This window comes from Rhinoderma darwinii, chromosome 9 (assembly GCF_050947455.1).
Source record: "Rhinoderma darwinii isolate aRhiDar2 chromosome 9, aRhiDar2.hap1, whole genome shotgun sequence".
Classification (NCBI taxonomy): domain Eukaryota; kingdom Metazoa; phylum Chordata; class Amphibia; order Anura; family Rhinodermatidae; genus Rhinoderma; species Rhinoderma darwinii.
This window is the reverse complement of record NC_134695.1, coordinates 29,651,918-29,673,835: the sequence shown is the minus strand read 5'-3', so window position 1 is coordinate 29,673,835 and position 21,918 is coordinate 29,651,918. Positions and strand designations below refer to the sequence as shown.

Here is a 21,918-nt window from a genome sequence, read left to right as displayed (position 1 = left end):
GTAAATATGTAAAACATTGCTGAAAACCCTCACAATGTTAATCCATTAAGTCAATGGGAAAGAGACAAAAAAATAAATGAATGGAAACTTGCAAACCCTTTTTCTTTTCTAGACTAAATGGGGAGCATGATTCCTTTTATTTTTTATCAATCCTGGATAAAAGAAACTGAACACAATAAAAGTTTTTGCACCTTTTTCAAATTGACAGAAATAACTGGGATGTGTTGCTAGATCAGTTACTTTTTATTTTTATACTATGTAGAACTTGCTCTTATAAATGAGAATTTCTGCTAAAGCTGCAGAGTTTCATGATATAAGAAATTAATAAACCCATCTACTTGAATCCTCTAGGTATATACATTATGTCTTTGACCTTGGGAATGGTCCTTCCTTGATGAAAGGCAACTCAGAGCGACCGTTGAATGATAACCAATGGCACAGTGTTGCGGTCTCAAGAGATCCAGGAAATGCACACACCCTAAGAATTGATGGAAGAACAGTCACACAGCACTCTACAGGGGCTAGCAATCTAGATCTAAAGGGTAAGAATGCATGGATTTTGCTTGTTTCCCATTCTCAGTGTCAAGAAAATGCACCTAAGTGGTGCAGAGCAGTTTAAAATGTCAGAAACAGTCGAGCTCACTGTGTTATTCTGTTTCCGTCACTCCCAGTTACTTCTATGGGAGTTACAGAAACAGTGTAGCTCAGCAAACTCGGCTGTTTTCAGAACATCCCCCTCCCACATCTATCAGATATTTATGGCATATTCTGTGTATTGAAACTATTGTTAAAGAGGCTCTGTCACCACATTATAAGTGCCCTATCTCCTACATAAGGAGATTGGCGCTATAATGTAGGTGACAGTAATGCTTTTTATTTAGAAAAACGATCTATTTTAAACCACTTTATGAGCGATTTTTAGCTTTATGCTAATGAGTTTCTTAATGCCCAAGTGGGCGTGTTTTTACTTTCGACCAAGTGGGCGTTGTACAGAGGAGTGTATGACGCTGACCAATCAGTGACCAATCAGCGTCATACACTTCTCTCCATTCATTTACACAGCAGCATCGCATTCTTACTAGAACACGATGTGCAGCCACATACACAGACATTAACGTTAATCAAGTGTCCTGATAATGAATATACATTACCTCCAGCCTGGACGTCATGTGTATTCAGAATCCTGACACTTCTGAATCTTTTCTGTGAGATTCCAGCAAGCCACGCGTAATCTCACGAGATTACGATGTAAACGAGATTTCGTTTCCCTTGCTGGAAATCTCACAGAAAATATTCCGAAGTGTCAGGATTCTGAATACACATGACGTCCAGGCTGGAGGTAATGTATATTCATTATCAGGACACTTGATTAACGTTAATGTCTGTGTATGTGGCTGCACATCGTGTTCTAGTAAGAACGCGATGCTGCTGTGTAAATAAATGGAGAGGAGTGCATGACGCTGATTGGTCAGCATCATACACTCCTCTGTACAACGCCCACTTGGTCAAAAGTAAAAACACGCCCACTTGGGCATTAAGAAACTCATTAGCATAAAGCTAAAAATCGCTAATAAAGTGGTTTAAAATAGATCGTTTTTCTAAATAAAAAGCATTACTGTCACCTACATTACAGCGCCGATCTCCTTATGTAGGAGATAGGGCACTTATAATGTGGTGACAGAGCCTCTTTAACTTGAGTTTCCTTTTTATGTGTAATTGAAAAAAAAAATTCTCTGTCTGGAATAAATATTCTAAGGACAACAGTGAATTATTTTCCTGTCATGGTGTTATATGCAATGCCATCTTTATTTGTGTTTTATTGAGATTTTACTATTTTTAAAATGTTTATATATAGCATAATTTTGACAGCAATTGATACAGGAACAGTTGGAAAAATCGTACCTCAGGTTTCATTAATGACTTTTTAACTTGAAACCTAACTGTCTATAATTTGATTAAAACACAGTTCCAAAAAACTGGACCATCTTTAAAGGGGAAATAATTGAAGCCATTTACAGCAGCCTGTATTCTATCACTTCAGTGTATATAATATAATTCAGTATTTTCTTATTAAAGTGATTCTACGACTAAAGGTAGCAGTTCTCATAATAACATGGTATTAGGGAATTGCCGATAAGTTTGAAGATAAGTTTAAAAATGCACAATGCTTGCAGATATCACACTGAAGGCCAAAATATAACTTAAAAACAGAAAATAATGTACACATTCAACTCTTTTATGTATACGTAGAAGAGTTGATCGTGCACATTATTTTCTGTTTTTAAGTTATATTTGGCCTTCAGTGTGATATCTGCAAGCATTGTGCATTTTTTAGTAGCAGAAACACCTTAATAAGAAAATACTGAATTATATTATATACACTGAATTGACAGAATACAGGCTGCTGTAAATGGCTCCAATACTGACGATGCCTGCAGGGGATTTTAAATTTATTGCAGGCTTACTACTAGGTCAATTCTGTTTGGAAAGGTAAACATTCTGATGATACTAGAGTGTCCCTGATAAATAAGTTGTTATTAACTGTTAACCAGTAAAAAAGCTAGCACCGACCTCCCATAATTACCCCGGTACCCAATGCCACGAGGTGTACCGGTAAGAGCCAGGTACGATCCAATGCCTGAACATTTGAAGCAACGGCCAGGCACCGGCATCGCTTCAGATAGTCGTGTACTGGATCGTACCCGGCTCTTCCTGGTACCCCTGATAGTGGTGGGTATGGGGTAATAGTAAGGGATTAGTGCTAGCCTTTTTACTGGCTATCACTAAGCCCTGCCTTAGTAATGGACGCTGTCAGGCAGCGGCCATTGAGAAGACAGTAATAAAGTATAAAAAAAAAGACATAAAAAACTATTTTTTTTAATTGAAATAACAACTCCCCCACAGAACCCTCTAACCCAGGGGTCTCAAACTCGGCCGGGTAAGTGGGCCGCATATAGAAAAAATGGGAAGTTGACGGGCCGCATTACTTTCAAATTTGATACAATACAAAATTATTGTTAATCAATTAGTTATTTGAACTACTAGAACACTATATTACTATAATAATAATACTACATTACTAGAATAATAATACTACATTACTATAATAATATCGCTAGGTTTAAAATTTGAGATATTTCTCCATGTGCTTATTTCAACAATCCAGCTTTCCAGTTTAAGTGTTGCTAAATGCAGTCCGGCGGCTCAGTTAGCACACATGTCAAGATTGGGCAGCCCCTTTTTAGATAGTGCCGCAGTGCCCTCTGTGGTTGCTGCCGCAGTGCCCTCTGTGGATGCTGCCGCAGTGCCCTCTGTGGATGCTGCCGCAGTGCCCTCTGTGGATGCTGCCGCAGTGCCCTCTGTGGATGCTGCCGCAGTGCCCTCTGTGGATGCTGCCGCAGTGCCCTCTGTGGATGCTGCCGCAGTGCCCTCTGTGGATAATGCAACACACCCCTAGATAAGGCCACAGTGCCCTCTGTAGATAAGGCCACAGTGCCCTCTGTAGATAAGGCCACAGTGCCCTCTGTAGATAAGGCCACAGTGCCCTCTGCAGATGCTGCCACAGTGATGTCAGGGGCTTGCCCAGAGCTGGAGTCCCGGAGCAGAGCCGCTTCTGGCACTCTGCCTGGGATTCCAGCTCTGCTCCTGACAGCACTGTCCATATATGGACAGAGATGTCAGGGGCAACCCCAGAGCTGGAGTCCCAGCGCTAGTAGGCTCTTCCTGGGACTCCAGCTGTGCTCCTGACATCACTGGGACTCCTGCTCTGGGGAAGCCCCTGACATCATTGTCGATGTATGGACAGCGATGTCAGAGGCTTCCCCAGAGTCCCGGAGCAGAGCCGATAATAGCGCTCTGCCCGGGACTCCGCTCTGGGGAAGACCCTGACACACTGTCTATATATGGGCAGCGATGTCGGGGAATTCCACAGAGTCCCGGAGCAGAGCCGATACTAGCGCTCTGCCCGGGACTCTGCTCTGGGGAAGACCCTGACACACTGCCCATATATGGGCAGATATGTCAGGGAATTCCGCAGCGTCCCGGAGCAGAGCCTATACTAGCGCTCTGCCTGGGACTCCGCTATGGGGAAGACCCTGACACACTGTCCACATATGGGCAGCGATGTCAGGGAATTCCACAGAGTCACTGAGCAGAGCCGACACCAGCGCTCTGCTGGGGACTCCGGCTCTGGGGAAACCCCAGACATCGCTGTTCATATGTGGACAGCGATGTCAGGGAATTCCACAGAGTCCCGGAGCAGAGCCGATACTAGCGCTCTGCCCGGGACTCTGCTCTGGGGAAGACCCTGACACACTGCCCATATATGGGCAGATATGTCAGGGAATTCCGCAGCGTCCCGGAGCAGAGCCTATACTAGCGCTCTGCCTGGGACTCCGCTATGGGGAAGACCCTGACACACTGTCCACATATGGGCAGCGATATCAGGGAATTCCACAGAGTCACTGAGCAGAGCCGACACCAGCGCTCTGCTGGGGACTCCGGCTCTGGGGAAACCCCAGACATCGCTGTTCATATGTGGACAGCGATGTCAGGGAATTCCACAGAGTCCCGGAGCAGGGCCGACACCAGCGCTCTGCTCCGCTCTGGGCAAGACCCTGACACACTGTCCATATATGGGCAGCGATGTCAGGGAATTCCACAGAGTCTCGGAGCAGAGCCTGTACTAGCTGTACTAGCTGTACTAGCCTGTACTCCGGCTCTGGGGAAGCCCCAGACATCGCTGTTCATATGTGGACAGCGATGTCAGGAAATTCCAGAGGAGCCGATACTAGCGGGTCTGTGTCCCGTGGGCCGCAGATGACAGCCCCAGGGGCCGCATGCGGCCCGCGGGCCGCGTGCTTGAGACCCCTGCTCTAACCAATACCTTAAAACACACATAAAAAAAATGAAAAAAATACATTTCCTTTAAAGTGTAATTAAACTTTAAAAAACCTTTGACATGCCATAATAAAATGTCATACATTTGATCATTGGGGGTCCGAGCACCCCCAATCACGAAAACGAAACAACAGAAGTACTCGAGTGAGCGCTGTGCCGCTTCATTTCTTATCGTCTTTCCTGTGTGCGTGTGTGTATGTATATGTATATATATATATATATATATATATATATATATATACAGTATATATATATATATATATATGTATATATATATATATATGTATATATATATATATATATACATACATATACGTATACATATATATGTATATATATATATATATATACACATATATATATACATATGCACACACACACACACACACACACACATCCATACATACATTACACACACTGGCCTCATGCACACGACCGCATTGGTTTGTTGTGCATTTGTGTGTCATTAGGATTCACGGATCCACAACAATTCACCAGTTTTGTAAATCTGCAAATCTGGACTGTAAAATTACTTGTCTTGAGTTTTTTCAGTCCGGATTTGCGGCCTCCACTTGGATCCGTGTAAACCACGGTCGTGTGCATAGGGCCATAGAAATGAATGGATCCTTAAATTATCCACAAATATGTGGATAAATTGCAGCCGTGAAAGAATGGTCGTGTGCCCATATATATACTGGTCCTTCCCAATGAATTTTGAATATCATCAAAAAGTTAATTTATTTCAGTAATTCAATTCAAAAAGTGAAACTCCTATATTATATAGATTCATTACACACAAAGTGATCAATTTCCAGCATTTTTTTTCTTTTAATGTTGATGATTATGGCGAACAGTTAATGATAACCCAAAATTTGGTATTTAGAAAATTAGAATATTAAATTAGCCCAATTTAAAGAATAATTTCTAATACTGAAATGTAGGCCTACTGAAAAGTATATTCAGTATATGCACTCAATACTTGGTTGGGGCTCCTTTTGCATAAATTACTGAATCAATGCGGCTTGGCATGTAGGCGATCAGTCTGTGGCACTGCTGGGGTGTTATGGAAGCCCAGATTGCTTTGATAGCGGCCTTCAGCTTGCCTGCATTGTTGGGTCTGGGGTCTCATCTTCCTTTTGACAATACCCCATAGATTCTCTGCGGGGTTTAGGTCAGGCGAGTTTGCCGGCCAATCAAGCACAGTGATACTGTGGTTATTAACCAGGTATTGGTACTTTTGGCAGTGTGGGCAGGTGCCAAGTCCTGCTGGAAAATGAAATCAGCATCTCCATAAATCTTGTCAGCAGAGGGAAGCATGAAGTACTCTGAAATTTCCTGGTAGACGGCTGCGTTGACTCTGGACTTGATATAACACAATGGACCAACACCAGCAGATGACGTGGCTCCCCAAACCATCACTGACTGTGGAAACTTCACACTGGACGCAAGCAACTTGGATTGATGCCTCTCCACTCTTCCTCCAGACTCTGGGACCTTGATTTCCAAATGAAATGCAAAATTTACTTTCACCTGAAAACAGGACTTTGGACACTGAGCAACAGACCAGTCATTTAAGGCTTAGGAAACCTTTTGCAGGTGTTTTGTGTTGATTAGCTGAGTCTACAATCTTCAACTTTTACCCAATATTCTAATCTTCTGACAGACTAAATTTTGGGTTTTCATTAACTGTTAGCCATAATCATGAACACTAAAAGAAAGAAAAATGCTGGAAATAGATCACTCTGTGTGTAATGAATCTATATAATATGAGTTTCACTTTTTAAATTTAATTACTGAAATAAATTAACTTTTTGATGATATTCTAATTAATTGAGAAGGAATAGTATACAAATATATTCATATATATATATATATATATATATATATATATATATATATACACACACACACAAATACACATACAGTACACACTCACGTATGTACACATACATTACACAAATGCACATTACACATACAGTACATACATTAGACACTACACACATACAGTGCATACATACAGTACGTACATTACAAAATACACAGATACAGTACATACATACAGTACGTACATTACACACAACATACATACAGTACATACATTACACATGTGCAGAACATACATACAGTACACACTACACATGCACATTACATTTACCTTTTGTGCAGGTTGCTGCCTATATGGTGGTGAGTCCATGGCAGGATTTCCCCTCAGCCTCTTCAATCTGGCAGCAGTGCAGTGTACACATCCTGCTCGCCTACCTCTCTGTCCCGACACTGAGCAGGATCATATTACAATAGCGACAGGAGTGTGGAGAGCAGGCGGGAAGTCAGGGGGGTTATTAAGGTAGCACAAGAGAGATGTTCTCTTAAAGAGTCTCTGTCACCACATTATAAGTGCCCTATTTCTTACATAATCTGATCAGCGCTGTAATGTAGATAACAGCAGTGGTTTTTATTTTGAAAAACAATCATTTTTGAGCAAGTTATGAGCTAGTTTATATTTATTCTAATGAGTTTCTCAATGGACAACTGGTCGTGTTTTTACTTTTTACCAACTGGGTGTTGTACAGAGGAGTGTATGAGGCTGACCAATCAGTGACTAATCAGTGTCCTACACTTCTCATTGTTCCAGCCCAGCATGATCCACATCACAGTGTGATTGTGCAGTGAAAGAAGTAAACACGCCCAGATGTTACAAACACAATACACGCCCAGTTGTCCATTAGAAAGGCTAATTTGCATAAATATAAAATTGCTCATAACTTGTTTTACTAGCTGGGCGTTGTGAATAGAAGTGTTTGTCAGCATCATATACTTCTATTCACAACGCCCAGTTAGAAAAACAAGTAAACACGCCCAGATGTTACAAACACAATACACGCCCAGTTGGAAATAAGAGAAAACACACTCCCAGTTGTCCATTAGAAAGGCTCATTTGCATAAATAGAAAATTGCTCATAACTTGGCCAAAAATGATCGTTTTTAAAAAAAAAAAAACACGTTACTGTTATCTACATTGCAGTGCCGATCACATGAAATAGGAGATAGGGATTTGATAATCTGGTGACAGAGCCTCTTTAAGGAAGCAGCACGTCTTGCAGCTGCTGATAAGTGGAAGAAACATTGGCCAGCAGCTCTGTAATGCCACTCCCTCTGAGACTCTGCAGGGTGCCACCTGAGGCCAGAGGCTCAACTCGCCTCATGGTAGGTGCGGCCCTGTCCTGAAGTCAGTATAACATTAAAATAAGCACAAAATAAGCCAATTGGATCTCTAAATCAGAGATTGGCGCATTCAGAGAAAGAACTGTGCAGCATGTGAACACTTCTGCCAAAACTGACTCCCTGGCTGCGGCTCACTAACAACTGAGGGGCGTCTCGCCAGTGAAGCCAGCCACACGACTTGAGAAGGACTAATTTAGACTGATCATGGTGATGATATAAAATGCAATAAAGAATGACCTTGTAAAACTTTGTATTTTCTAACAACTGAATCAAGTTTGTACTTTCTAACAACTGAATCAAGTTTAATCCACAAAAAACAGTAAAATTATATAGTACAGTTTCTCTCCTTCTCACCAAGCAAGCTATACTACAGGGACAAAAGTATATGTATACCCCTTCTATGTCGGTGTAAACGACCTTCTCATTCAACATCAGTGCCTGATCTCACAAATGCTCTTTTGGCTAAATAGGCACGAATTCCCACAGAAATATACTGTAGGTGTGATGGTTAGGTGTCCACATGCTTTTGGTTGTATAGTGTACCTTTCTATATGTTAAGAAGTACATGTTTCCCCAACTTGTATTTCACATTCACTTGAAGTATTTCAATTTTCTACTGGTAAAATATAAATGGGGTAAAAAAAAATAAAAAACCAGGACATTACAAAAATACTGGACTTTAAGAATTTCTACATGAAGCAAAGACTATTAAATACATTATGAGATAAGTGCGAGACCAATGACTACAAAAGTGTAATATGATGATCTCCATGTTTCATGTTATTTCTGTATGTTCCATGTTATTTTCGTTATTGTAAAAATCCCGCCATGGATATGTTCAACTTTATCTAATTAGTCAAATAATCTAATATTACTTTACTGATGGGAGGCACAGTGTAGAATTTGACTATGTAATATTGTGCATTAGAACCACTGTTATTAAATGTTTTTCTAACTTGTTATTTTCTTCTTTCTTCTACTCTTCCTCCTCTTACTCTCTCCCCACCACATCATTCTTGTATTCCATATCTGTTTCTCTATATTTCCTTCCTTCATTCTCATATCCAGGTGAACTATATATTGGTGGGCTCCCCAGAAATATGTATGCCACTCTCCCAAAGCTGGTTGCATCTCGTGATGGCTTCCAAGGCTGTCTTGCCTCTGTGGATCTCAATGGTCGCCTTCCTGATCTCTTGACTGATGCTCTTCATCGAGTAGGCCCTGTGGATAGAGGCTGTGATGGTAAGAATGTAAAAAATCTGATCTTAATGTAAATCATTTCACTAGATCTCTACGTCAGGTAAAAATTTTGTAACAGATCTGAAACATGCCTTTAAAAGGTTTGTATGAGATTAGTATATGGAAAAAACAGCAGTCTGTGAAAAAAATGCTGTCAAGCACACAGAGAGTAAGCAGAAATATCATAGATTTTAAAGCTGTATAAAGAAATAGAAAATTATTGGTGATTAATATGTGCAAGGAGTGATAAGAAAAATATCACATGGTTACAATGATACAGCATCAAAAAGGGTCATGAACCAACTTCTGGTGAAGGAATTAGTTACCAATAAATAAATAAAGTGACCGGAGGGAAGAATGTGTGTAGACCCACGCGTATTTCCACAATCTGTGGCTTTGTCAAAGATATAGTCTGTCACTCACCATAACCCCTATATACCAGGATCAATTTATGTTATATGCATGAACACATGCTGTAAAGAATTATAAGTCATGGCCAAGGGGCAAGTAATGCAAGCACCAGAAGGGATCAGCTGCTCTGTTTTGGCTTGCTAAACAAGTGGTTAGTTTATCAAGTGGAGTTACAAAACCAGATTGACTTGCTGTGTTCTTGTGTGACATAAAGTGTGGATTATTCTTCCTTCCTGCTGAGCAGCTGACTAGGGGGAGGGGTTATCTGGTCCCAGGTGGTATAAATTAGCCCTTAGGACTCTGTAGATCCTGCTCTGTTTTGACTTGCTGAACAAGTGGTTTGTATATCAAGTGGAGTCACAAAACCGGAGTTAAAAAGAGGAGTTAAAGGGCCTGTAAGTAGTCTTCTTTTCTTTTACTTTAACAACTGTTCGCTGTTTTTTTTGTAACTAGGATAATGGACAGCAAGATTGGAGGTTTTCTTCAGTGCACAGTTTGCCATATGTATGCACTACAGGAGCCGGAGTTCCAGAGTGAATACCTCTGTGGTAGATGTTCGCATGTTGTTTGCCTGGAAGCGCGCATTAGAGATCTGGAGGAGCAAAATGCAACACTGAGGGCGATAGACAATTTTGAGCGGAGGATGCTGCTGACTGAGCACGCAGTTAGTGGGGCAGAACTGGAGGGTGAAGACATGGGTCAGCAGGACCAGGCAAGTAGCTGGGTTAATGTAGTTAGGGGCAGTAGAAAGGGGTCCAAGAAAAGGAAGGCCAATCCTGTTTCTGATATTCCAAGCAAAATTGCCAAGTTGGGTGATGATGCAAGGGTGTCGGTCTCAGAAATGGCAGCCCTAGTGGATACTGATCTCCCTAACAGCCGGGAGAACAGTCCAGCTAGTAGTCGGCGGGATGGTAATGCAGGTAAGGCTTCTATAATCAGGAAGTCGCCGAATGGTTTGCTGTCTCCCTGGTGCCAGGGTTCAGCATGTTGTGGAACGGGTGGATAAATTACTGGGACGGGCTGGTGATGATCCAGCTGTCATGATTCATGTAGGTACCAACGACAGAATAAATGCTAGGTGGAGGAGCCTTAAGAATACTTTTAAAGAACTAAGCTACAAGCTGAAGGGAAGCACCTCCAAGGTTGTATTCTCAGGAATACTGCCTGTGTCATGCGCATCACAGGAAAGACAGCGGGAGCTCAGGGAGTTAAATGCATGGCTTAAGTCTTGGTGTAGAGGACAAGGTTTTGGGTTCCTAGAGCACTGGACTGACTTTTCATTGGGGTACAAACTGTATTCTGCAGATGATTTGCACCTAAATGGAAGGGGGTCCGCTGTGCTGGGGGAGAGAATTCTAGCTGGGATGGCAGAGTATTTAAACTAGGTCTGAGGAGGGAGGTCAATGTAGAAATTAAAGGGGTAGTCAGGTTAGAGAGGGATGAGACTATATTGGTGGGTGGAGAAACACCCTGTGGGGAGAGGACTAGACAACTGGATAAAGAGATCCTTTTGTTACAAAACAGCAGTGAAAATAAAAATGCCCAAATAATGTCAAATAATCACATTTCTGATAATAAAAGTGAAAAAGTGAAAGGCAAGTTAAAGTGTATGTTCACAAATGACAGAAGTCTAGCAAGCAAAATGGGGGAGCTGGAGGCCTTGATACTGGAAGAAAATATAGATATAGTTGGTGTTGCTGAAACATGGCTAGACTCTTCTCATGACTGGGCTGTAAATCTAGAGGGTTTTACACTTTTTCGGAAAGACAGGGCGAATAGGAAAGGCGGTGGTGTATGATTGTTTGTGAGAAGTGATATGAAGGCAAGTGTGAAAGAGACAGTGGGTGAAGATTGTGAGGAGGTTGAAACCTTGTGGGTAGAACTAGAAAGTGAAGCTCTGTTGGATCTGGTCAGTTCTAATAATGCAGAGCTTCTTGGGAACGTCAATGTTCGTGAAAACCTCGGTAACAGTGATCACAATATAGTTACATTTTACCTATACTGTAAAAAACAAACACAAGAAAACACTTAATTTTAAGAAGGCCAATTTCCCCAGGATGAGGGCTGCAATTCAGGATATAGACTGGGAAGAACTAATGTCAAATAATGGTACAAATGATAAATGGGAGATTTTCAAATCTACTTTGGGTAATTATAGTGCAAAATTTATTCCTATAGGTAACAAGTATAAGTGACTAAAATTAAACCCCACATGGCTTACACCTTCTGTAAAAAGGTCTATGCATGACAAAAAAAGGGCATTTAAAAAATACAAATCTGAGGGTACATCTGTAGCCTTTTTAAATTATAAAGAGCGTAATAAAATCTGTAAAAATTTAATACAATTAGCAAAAATACAAAATGAAAGGCAGGTGGCCAAAAGATAGTAAAACCAATCCCAAAAAATTCTTCAAGTATATAAATGCAAAAAAGCCAAGGTCTGAACATGTAGGACCCTTAGATAGTGGTAATGGGGAGTTGGTCACTGGGGATCAAGAGAAGGCAGAGTTGGCAGAGACTAAATGGGTTCTTCAGATTTGTATATACAACAGAAGAAAGAGCAGCTGATATAGCCAGTGCCAGTGCTGTTAATATATCAGTTGATATACTGAATTGGATGAATGTAGATATGGTCCAAGCTAAATTAAATAAAATAAATGTGCACAAGGCCCTGGGACCAGATGGGTTACACCCTAGAATTTTTAAAGAGCTTAGTTCAGTTATTTCTGTCCCCCTTTTCATAATATTTAGAGATTCTCTAGTAACTGGTATAGTGGCAAGGGACTGGCGCAGTGCAAATGTGGTGCCTATTTTCAAAAAGGGCTCTAGGTCTTCCCCGGGAAATTATAGACCAGTAAGCTTAACATCCATCGTGGGGAAAATGTTTGAGGGGCTATTGAGGGAATATATACAGGATTATGTGACAATAAATAGTATTATAAGTGACAGCCAGCATGGTTTTACTAAGGACAGAAGTTGTCAAACTAACCTGATTTCTTTTTATGAATAGGTGAGCAGAAGCCTAGGCAGAGAGGCCGCTGTGGATATAGTGTTTTCGGACTTTGCAAAGGCATTTGACACTGTCCCTCATAGACGTCTAATGGGTAAATTAAGGACTATAGGTTTAGATAGTATAGTTTGTAATTGAATTGAGAATTGGCTGAAGGACCGTATCCAGAGAGTTGTGGTCAATGATTCCTACTCTGAATGGTACCTGGTTATAAGTGGTGTACCCCAGGGTTCAGTGCTGGGACCACTATTATTCATGCATCATATGTCCTAGGGGAGCTACACTGGGGGATTCACTTGTTGAGAAGGATCTGAGTGTACTTGTAAATCATAAACTTAATAACAGCATGCAATGTCAATCAGCTGCTTCAAAGGCCAGCAAGATATTGTCGTGTATTATAAGAGGCATGGACTCGCTGGACAGGGATGTAATATTACCACTTTACAAAGCATTAGTGACGCCTCATCTAGAATATGCAGTTCAGTTCTGGGCTCCAGTTCATAGAAAGGATGCCCTGGAGTTGAAAAAAATACAAAGAAGAGCAATGAAGCTAATAAGGGGCATGGAGAATCTAAGTTACGAGGAAAGATTAAAAGAACTAAACCTATTTAGCCTTGAAAAAAGACGACTAAGGGGGGGACATGATTACTTTCTATAAATATATTAATGGCACATACAAAAAATATGGTGAAAACCTGTTCCATGTAAAACCCCCTCAAAAAACAAGAGGGCACTCCCTCTGTCTGGAGAAAAAAAGGTTCAACCTGCAGAGGTGACAAGCCTTCTTTACTTTGAGAACAGTGAATTTATGGAATAGTCTACCGCAGGAGCTGGTCACAGCAGGGACAGTTGATGGCTTTAAAAAAGGCTTAGATAATTTCCTAGAACAAAAAAAATATTAGCTCCTATGTGTAGAAATTTCTACCTTGCCTTTTCCCATCCCTTGGTTGAACTTGATGGACATGTGTCTTTTTTCAGCCGTACAAACTATGTAACTATGCACAAATCACACAAAGGGGGAAATTTATTAAAGAGTGACTGTCATTTCATAAAACTTTTGACATGTCATAGTGACATGTCATAGTGGGGTCTAGGTGTTGAGACGTAGGAGTAGAGGCAAAGCGCTGTGCCCATTCTGCTATAATGGTAACTTTGGCTCACCTCGGCTCTTCTCGAAGAGGTGGTGTTAGCTGAAGATCTGCTTGTAGAAGTCTATGAGCCCATCTTCAGCTAACTTCGTCTTTCCGAGAAGAGCCGAAAAGAGCCAAAGTTTAAATATATACAAAGCATACAATAACGATTGTAATGACAGTAATAAAATATTAAACAATAATACAATTCTAATAGGTTATACAAATCAGATCTAGAAACAATATTTCAGTCTGTTAAAGTAGTGGTTAAGATCATAAATCATAAAAAGGCTTGAGAAAGACCCTGGTTGGGGTCGAAACTTCGCAATTTTGGTGAAATAAAGACGCCTCTTTTTTACCTGGATAACGTGTGTGCTGCGGTTTTTCTACCTCTTTAAATCATAAAAGTGTGACACAAAACAAAGATACAAGGGGGGAATAAAGGGAGAGACGAGTAAAGGATTATTTGAATTATTAGGTTCTGTGGCTGAGGTATTAAGTATTAGACATTTAAGAAGAGGGAAATGTATTGTGTCTCCAGGATTCCCACGTCCATTCAAAGGGTTTAATGTTTCCTCAGGTCAGGGCCGGAAGCTTTTAATTTATCATATAGTAATTTAATCTCTACTTGATCTCGGAGAACTCAAGTGCAGGCTGTTTCCAGGCTTGTGCATGCCAAGAAAAAGAAAGATATTTAGTTTTGCCTGACTGGAAGAATATTTTCTATAGATTTGATAAGTAAGACTTCCCAGGGGCATTTATTGATATTCAAAACTGGTCATTATTTTAGGACTGGTTCACATCAGCATTCGAGTTTCCGTTGACGGGTTCCACAGCTTCCGTTTGCATCAGCATTGATATCAATGGTGACGGAAACACTGCTAATGGTTTCCGTTTGTCACCGTTCCGGCAGGTTTCCATTTTTCCGACGGAATCAATAGCGCAGTCGACTGAAATGGTCGGTTTCAGAGCATTTACAACAGTGGTCAGGAGTAGAGATGAGCGAACCGGGACAACCGAACCCGGTTTCGGTCCGAACTTCCGGTAAAGTTCGGTTCGCAGCGAATCCGAACTTCACCGGGTTCGGCCGAACCCGTTTTGACCGAACCCGGTCAAAAACATTATACAAATCGGCAGCCACTTATCTCTATCAATCACTGATAGAGAAAAGAGGCTGCTGATTAAAAATAAAATAAAAAGCATTTCATACGTACCCGGTCGTTGTCTTGTTAACGAGTCCCTCTTCTTCCTCCAGTCCGACCTTTTCTGACGCGGCAGCCTGTGATTGGCTGCAGAGGCCTCTGCAGCCTGTGATTGGCTGCAGAGGCCGCGGCAGCCTGTGATTGGCTGCAGCGCTCACAAGGCTGCATCGTCATCAAGGAATGTCGGGCCGGATGTCGAGAGGGACGCGTCACCAAGGCAACGGCCAGGAGACCGGACTGGAGGAAGCAGAAAGTTCTCGGTAAGTATGAACGTCTTTTTTTTTACAGGTACTGTGATCGGTAGTCACTGTCCAGGGTACTGAAACAGTTACTGCCGATCAGTTAACTCTTTCAGCACCCTGAACAGTGACTATTTAGTGTATGTGCACACACACTAATTACGTCCGTAAATGACGGACGTATTTCGGCCGCAAGTACCGGACCGAACACAGTGCAGGGAGCCGGGCTCCTAGCATCATACTTATGTACGATGCTAGGAGTCCCTGCCTCTCTGCAGGACAACTGTCCCGTACTGTAATCATGTTTTCAGTACGGGACAGTAGTTCCACGGAGAGGCAGGGACTCCTAGCATCGTACATAAATATGATGCTAGGAGCCCGGCTCCCTGCAGGGTGTTCGGTCCGGTACTTGCGGCCGAAATACGTCCGTCAATTACGGACGTAATTAGTGTGTGTGCACATACCCTTACTGACGTCACCTAGCAACGCTGCCGTAATGATGGGTGCACACATGTAGCCACCCGTCATTACGGGGCCTCATGCACACGAGTCGACCATAAAAACACCCGTTATCACGGGTCGTAATTACGACCCGAAATAGCGGGCCCATAGACTTCTGTTAGCCACGGGTACCTTCCCGTTTTCTCACGGGAAGGTGCCCGTGCCGTTAAAAAGATAGAACATGTTCTATTTTTTTATTTTACGGGCCGTGCTCGTAATTACGACTCGTAACTACGAGCACGGCCGGCCGGCCACGGGCAGCCGGCCGCTTTTGCGAACCGTGCTGTCATTATAATTATAGCAGCACGGCCCGTAAAATAGAAAAATAGAACATGTTCTATTTTTTTAACGGCACGGGCACCTTCCCGTGAGAATACGGAAAGGTACCCGTGGGTAACAGAAGTCTATGAGCCCGTTATTGCGGGTCGTAATTACGACCCGCAATAACGGGTGTTTTTACGGTCGTGTGCATGATGGGAGCACGGCTCGGAAAAACGAACGGCTGCCCGTGCTCATCTCCTGAAATACTCTGTGCTGCCTTAAACTCTGTGGACAGGTCAGGATCCTGTTTCTTTTAAATGCTGCTAGGGAACCCGCTCGATCCACTATATAAGGCTACGCTACAGTACAGCATTTAAAAGAAACAGGATCCTGACCTGTCCACAGAGTTTAAGGCAGCACAGAGTATTTCAGGAGATGAGCGTGCAGATTCAGTGCTGTTGTGAACTCTGCTCTTACCATTACGTAGCTCTCAGTCTGTTATCTCTCCTCCACTCCTGTCCTCAAGAACACCTTCACATGATTGCCAAGTCACCACGTAATGGTAAGAGCAGAGTTCACAGCAGCACAGAGTATTTCAGGAGATGAGCGTGCGGATCTTGTGCGTGGTGGTGACTTGCCAATCATGTGAACGTGTTATAGAGGACAGGAGTGGAGGAGATGTAACAGACTGAGCTACGTAATGGTAAGAACAGAGTTCACAGCAGCACAGAGTATTTCAGGAGAGGAGCGTGCAGATTCAGTGCTGCTGTGAACTCTGCTCTTACCATTACGTAGCTCAGTCTGTTACCTCTCCTCCACTCCTGTCCTCAATAACACCTTCACATGATTGGCAAGTCACCACCCCGCACAAGATCCGCACGCTCATCTCCTGAAATACTCTGTGCTGCTGTGAACTCTGCTCTTACCATTACGTGGTGACTTGCCAATCATGTGAAGGTGTTCTGGAGGACAGGAGTGGAGGAGAGGTAACAGACTGAGAGCTACGTAATGGTAAGAGCAGAGTTCGCAGCAGCACTGAATCTGCACGCTCATCTCCTGAAATACTCTGTGCTGCCTTAAACTCTATGGACAGGTCAGGATCCTGTTTCTTTTAAATGCTGCACTGTAGCGCAGCCTTATATAGTGGATCGAGCGGGTTCCCCAGCAGCATTTAAAAGAAACCGTGTTTGTGTATGTGTGTTTGTGTATATATGTGTGTTTGGGTATGTGACTTTGTCTGTTTTTGTTTTTATATGTGTGTGTGTATATATGGGTGTGTTTGTGTATATGTGTTTTGTGTATATGTTTGTGTATATATGGGTGTATTTGTGTATATGTTTGTGTGTAGATGTTTGTGTGTGTTTTTGTATATGTGTATATGTGTGTATATGGGTGTGTGTTTGTGTGTATATATGGGTGTGTTTGTGTATATGTGTTTGTGTATATGTGTGTTTGGGTATGTGTGTTTTTGTTTGTATATGTGTTTGTGTATATGTGTTCGTGTATGTGTGTATAACTGTGTGTGTGTGTGTGTGTGTGTGTGTTTGGATATGTGTGAGTTCGTGTATATGTGTTTGTCTGTTTATGTGTGTGTGTATATCTTGTTGTGTTTGTGTATATATGTGTGTCTGTGTATGGTTGTTTGTTTGTGTGTGCGTGTATATATGTGTGTAGGAGAGTAGAAGTATTGGTATTGTTCACATTGATAACTGTTTTTTTATGTTGTTGCAGATTTTGATGTACCGATTGGACTACATCTACGATTCGTTGGACTACTGCGTAGATCTGCGTTTTTTCAAATTTTAATAAAATGGTTAACGAGGGTTTTGTTGGGGATTTCTTATTTCAATAAAAAAGAATTGTCTTTGTGTTTTTTTTTCAAACTTTATTAGTGCCTAGATAATGGCAGTTGGCTGATTGACAGCGTCCATTATTAAGGCGGTACTTAGTGTTAGCCGGTGCAGAGGCTAGCACTAACCACCCATTATTACCCCGGTACCCACCACCACCAGGGGTGCCGGGAAGAGCTTGGTACGATCCAGTACCCGACCATCTGTTGTGATGGTCGGGTACTGGGGCGGCCGTAGGCTGGTATTATGAGGCTGGGAAGGGCCAAAATCAGTGGACCTTCCCACCCTTGTAATGCTAGGCTGCTGCTGCTGTGTTGTATCGGGCTGGTTATAAAAATGGGGGGGACCCCCACGTCGTTTTTTTTTTGGAATTTAACAAATTTAGCAATAGACGGGTCCCCCACATTTTTAATAACCAGCCATATACAAGGCCGCAGCAGTCTGGCATTACATGGGTGGGAAGGGCCACTGGTTTTGTCCATTCCCAGGCTAATAACACTGTGTTGTATGTGGCTGGTTATGATAAATTGGGTGGAACCCCATGTCTTTTTAAAAAAAAAAAATGTAAATAAATAAATAATTTAAAAAAATGACGTGGGGTCCCCCCCACTTTTATAACCAGCCAGATACAACGCAGCAGCAGCAGCCTAGCATTACAAGGGTGGGAAGGTCCACTGTTTTTGGCCCTTCCCAGCCTCATAATACCAGCCTGCGGCCGCCCCAGAGCCCGACCATCACAACAGATGGTCGGGTACTGGATCGTACCTGGCTCTTCCCGGCACCCCTGGTGGTTTTGGGTACCGGGGTAATAATGGTGGTTAGTGTTAGCCTCTGCACCGGCTAACACTAAGCCTCGCATTAGTAATGGATGTTGTCACTCAGACAGCGGCCATTACTAAAGTGGTAATAATAAAATTTGAAAAGAAAAAGACAAAGATATAGATAAAATATTTTATTGAAATAAAGCACCCCCAACACAACCCTCATTAACCATTTTATTGTAGAAAAAAAACCGTCATCGAAGTAGTCCTCGAAACCGACGTAGTCCAAACACCAAACCTGTAAAAAAATAAAATAATGAAATAAAACATGTCGTAGGCTTAGATTCAGTTTAATGTGTGATACTGACTGTTATACCATGTATAGAAGCCTGCCGTGAAGTTGACTTAGATACAGGGCGCCAGCAGACAGTATCATACATGGCCATACATACATACATATATACAAATATACATACATATATACAAACATACATACATACATATATACAAGCATGCACATATATACATGCAAATATACATACATGCAAACATACACACATATATACATGCAAACTATCATACATACATGCATACACACACACACATGAAAACATACATACAAACAAACATGCAAAGATACATAATACATATATACAAGCATGCACAAATATACATGCAAACATAAATACATGCACATATATATATATAAACATACATGCAAACATACATGCAAAAATAAAAACATGCAAACATACATACATGCACATATATACATACATACATGACAACATACATACAAACATACATGACAACATACATACATGCAAACATACATACATGCAAACATACATACACACATGCAAACATATATACATGCAAATATACATACAAACATGCACATGTATACATACATGCCAACATACATGCAAACATACATGCACATATATACATACATACATGACAACATACATACATGCAAATATACATACATACATACACACATGCACATACATGCCAACATACATGCACATATATACATACATACATACATGACAACATACATACATACATATATATATATACACACATGCAAATATACATACAAACATGCATACATACATGCAAACATACATTCATGCAAACATACATGCAAACATACATACATACAAATATACATACACACATGCACATATATACATACATGACAACATACATACATACATACATGACAACATACATGCAAAAATACATACATGCAAACATACATACATACATACATGCAAATATACATACAAACATGCACATATATACATACATGCCAACATACATGCAAACATACATGCACAGATATACATACATACATGACAACATACATACATACATACATACATGACAACATGCAAACATACATTCATGCAAACATACATTCATGCAAACATACATACATACATACATACATACATACAAACATACATTCATGCAAACATACATACATGCAAACATACATACATACATGCAAATATATACATGCAAATATACATACACACATGCACATATATACATACATGCAAACATACATGCACATATATACATACATACATACATGACAACATACAACATACATACATACATGCCAACATACATACATGCCAAAAAATAATAATAATACGTTCATACTTACTTTCCTCCTGTCCGGCCTCCAGCGATGACGTTTCATTCATGTCGCCGCTGCAGCCTGTGATTGGCTGCAGAGGCGGTCACGTGGGATGAAGCGTCATCCTGACGTACGTGACCGCCACTACAGCCTGTGATTGGCTGCAGCGGCGAAAGGGATGAAACGTCATCGCTGGAGGCCGGACAGGAGGAAAGTAAGTACGAACGTATAATTTTTATTTTTTTATTACATTTAAATGGTATTTTCCGCGCGCCGAGCATGTACTGTGAAGGTTGCTGAAAGAGTTAGTGCAGCCCATTAACTCTATCAGCACCCTGGACAGTAGCATGCTCGGCGCACGTAAGTGACAGGTTCGGTCAGAACTAGTTCGGTCCGAACCGAACTTTTTTGTGAAATTCGGCGAACTAGCCGAACCGAACTTTTGATAAGTTCGCTCATCTCTAGTCAGGAGGGTGAGGTTAAAGGCTTGAGACTTATTGGGGTTCACTACAATATATTAGCCAAGCTGAACAGATCCTTCAGGAGATTAGGAATATTAGTGATCTGGGAGGTAATGGTAATGAGTATATCATCTGTACATACCAGTCTTAAAGGAATGTGTCATCAGAAAATTACCTATTGTTTATATCAAGTTTTTATGTTAAAGGGGTTGGCCACCATCAGCATAAAATGTCAAAAGTTCCCCAGACAATAAAGGAATCCCATATAAATTATTATGAGGGCAAATAAAGTAAATATGATTTCTGTAGCCTCCCCACCTTACCATGCTGCAGTAGACAACGCTCTCTCTGTGGGCTTGTGTGAGCGGGACATGTCAAAAATAAAAGCAAAAATCCCAGCATAAAAATATAAATATACACAGAGATACATATGTATTTATCTCTCTCTCTTAGGTAGCATCACAGGAAATATATACAGAGAGAGAGAGAGAGACATGTATTTTTGTATGTATATAGCTCTCTCAGTAGCATCTCTGGCAACGTCTGCGACCGATAATATATGTATATATATGCAGATATATACCGTGCAGATATATACATATATATATATATATATATATATATATATATATATATATTAGTGCTTGTAGATGCCATATGAGACCCTACCTGAGAGAAATGGAAATATATAGATACAGTATGCACATCTTTATATAGACATAGATATATACAGATAAATGTATCTATCTCACTCTCAAGGATATATTTATATATATTTATATATATATATATATGTATATGTGTGTGCATATATATATACTTCCATCTCTCTCAGGTAGGGTCTCATATGACGTCTACAAGCACTATATATATATATATATATATATATATACAGTATATCTGCACAGTATGTACTTACATGTCATATATATTTGGCAAGGACGTGGTGTCCGAAGCCCACTTAGCTCCTCCCACAGCCCGACCTGCAAGAACCCTGTGAGGAAGGAGATGTGAGTGCTCAGTCGGTCTGTTGTTTGTAACTGTAAAGGATCTGCCAGGTACAGCTTCTGTGTCAACG

General features: G+C 41.2%; 1 protein-coding gene across 14 annotated transcripts in view; it reads left to right on the top strand.

Annotated features, from left to right (window-relative positions):
* NRXN2 (neurexin 2) overlaps window positions 1-21,918 on the top strand; it is a 760,118-nt gene that overhangs the window by 409,399 nt on the left and 328,801 nt on the right. For all 14 annotated transcript variants that reach the window (XM_075837456.1, XM_075837449.1, XM_075837451.1 and 11 more), the window contains 2 exons: window positions 352-542; window positions 9,190-9,363. In XM_075837456.1, the coding sequence (XP_075693571.1) occupies window positions 352-542; window positions 9,190-9,363 (365 nt within the window). The remainder of the gene's footprint in view (window positions 1-351; window positions 543-9,189; window positions 9,364-21,918) is intronic.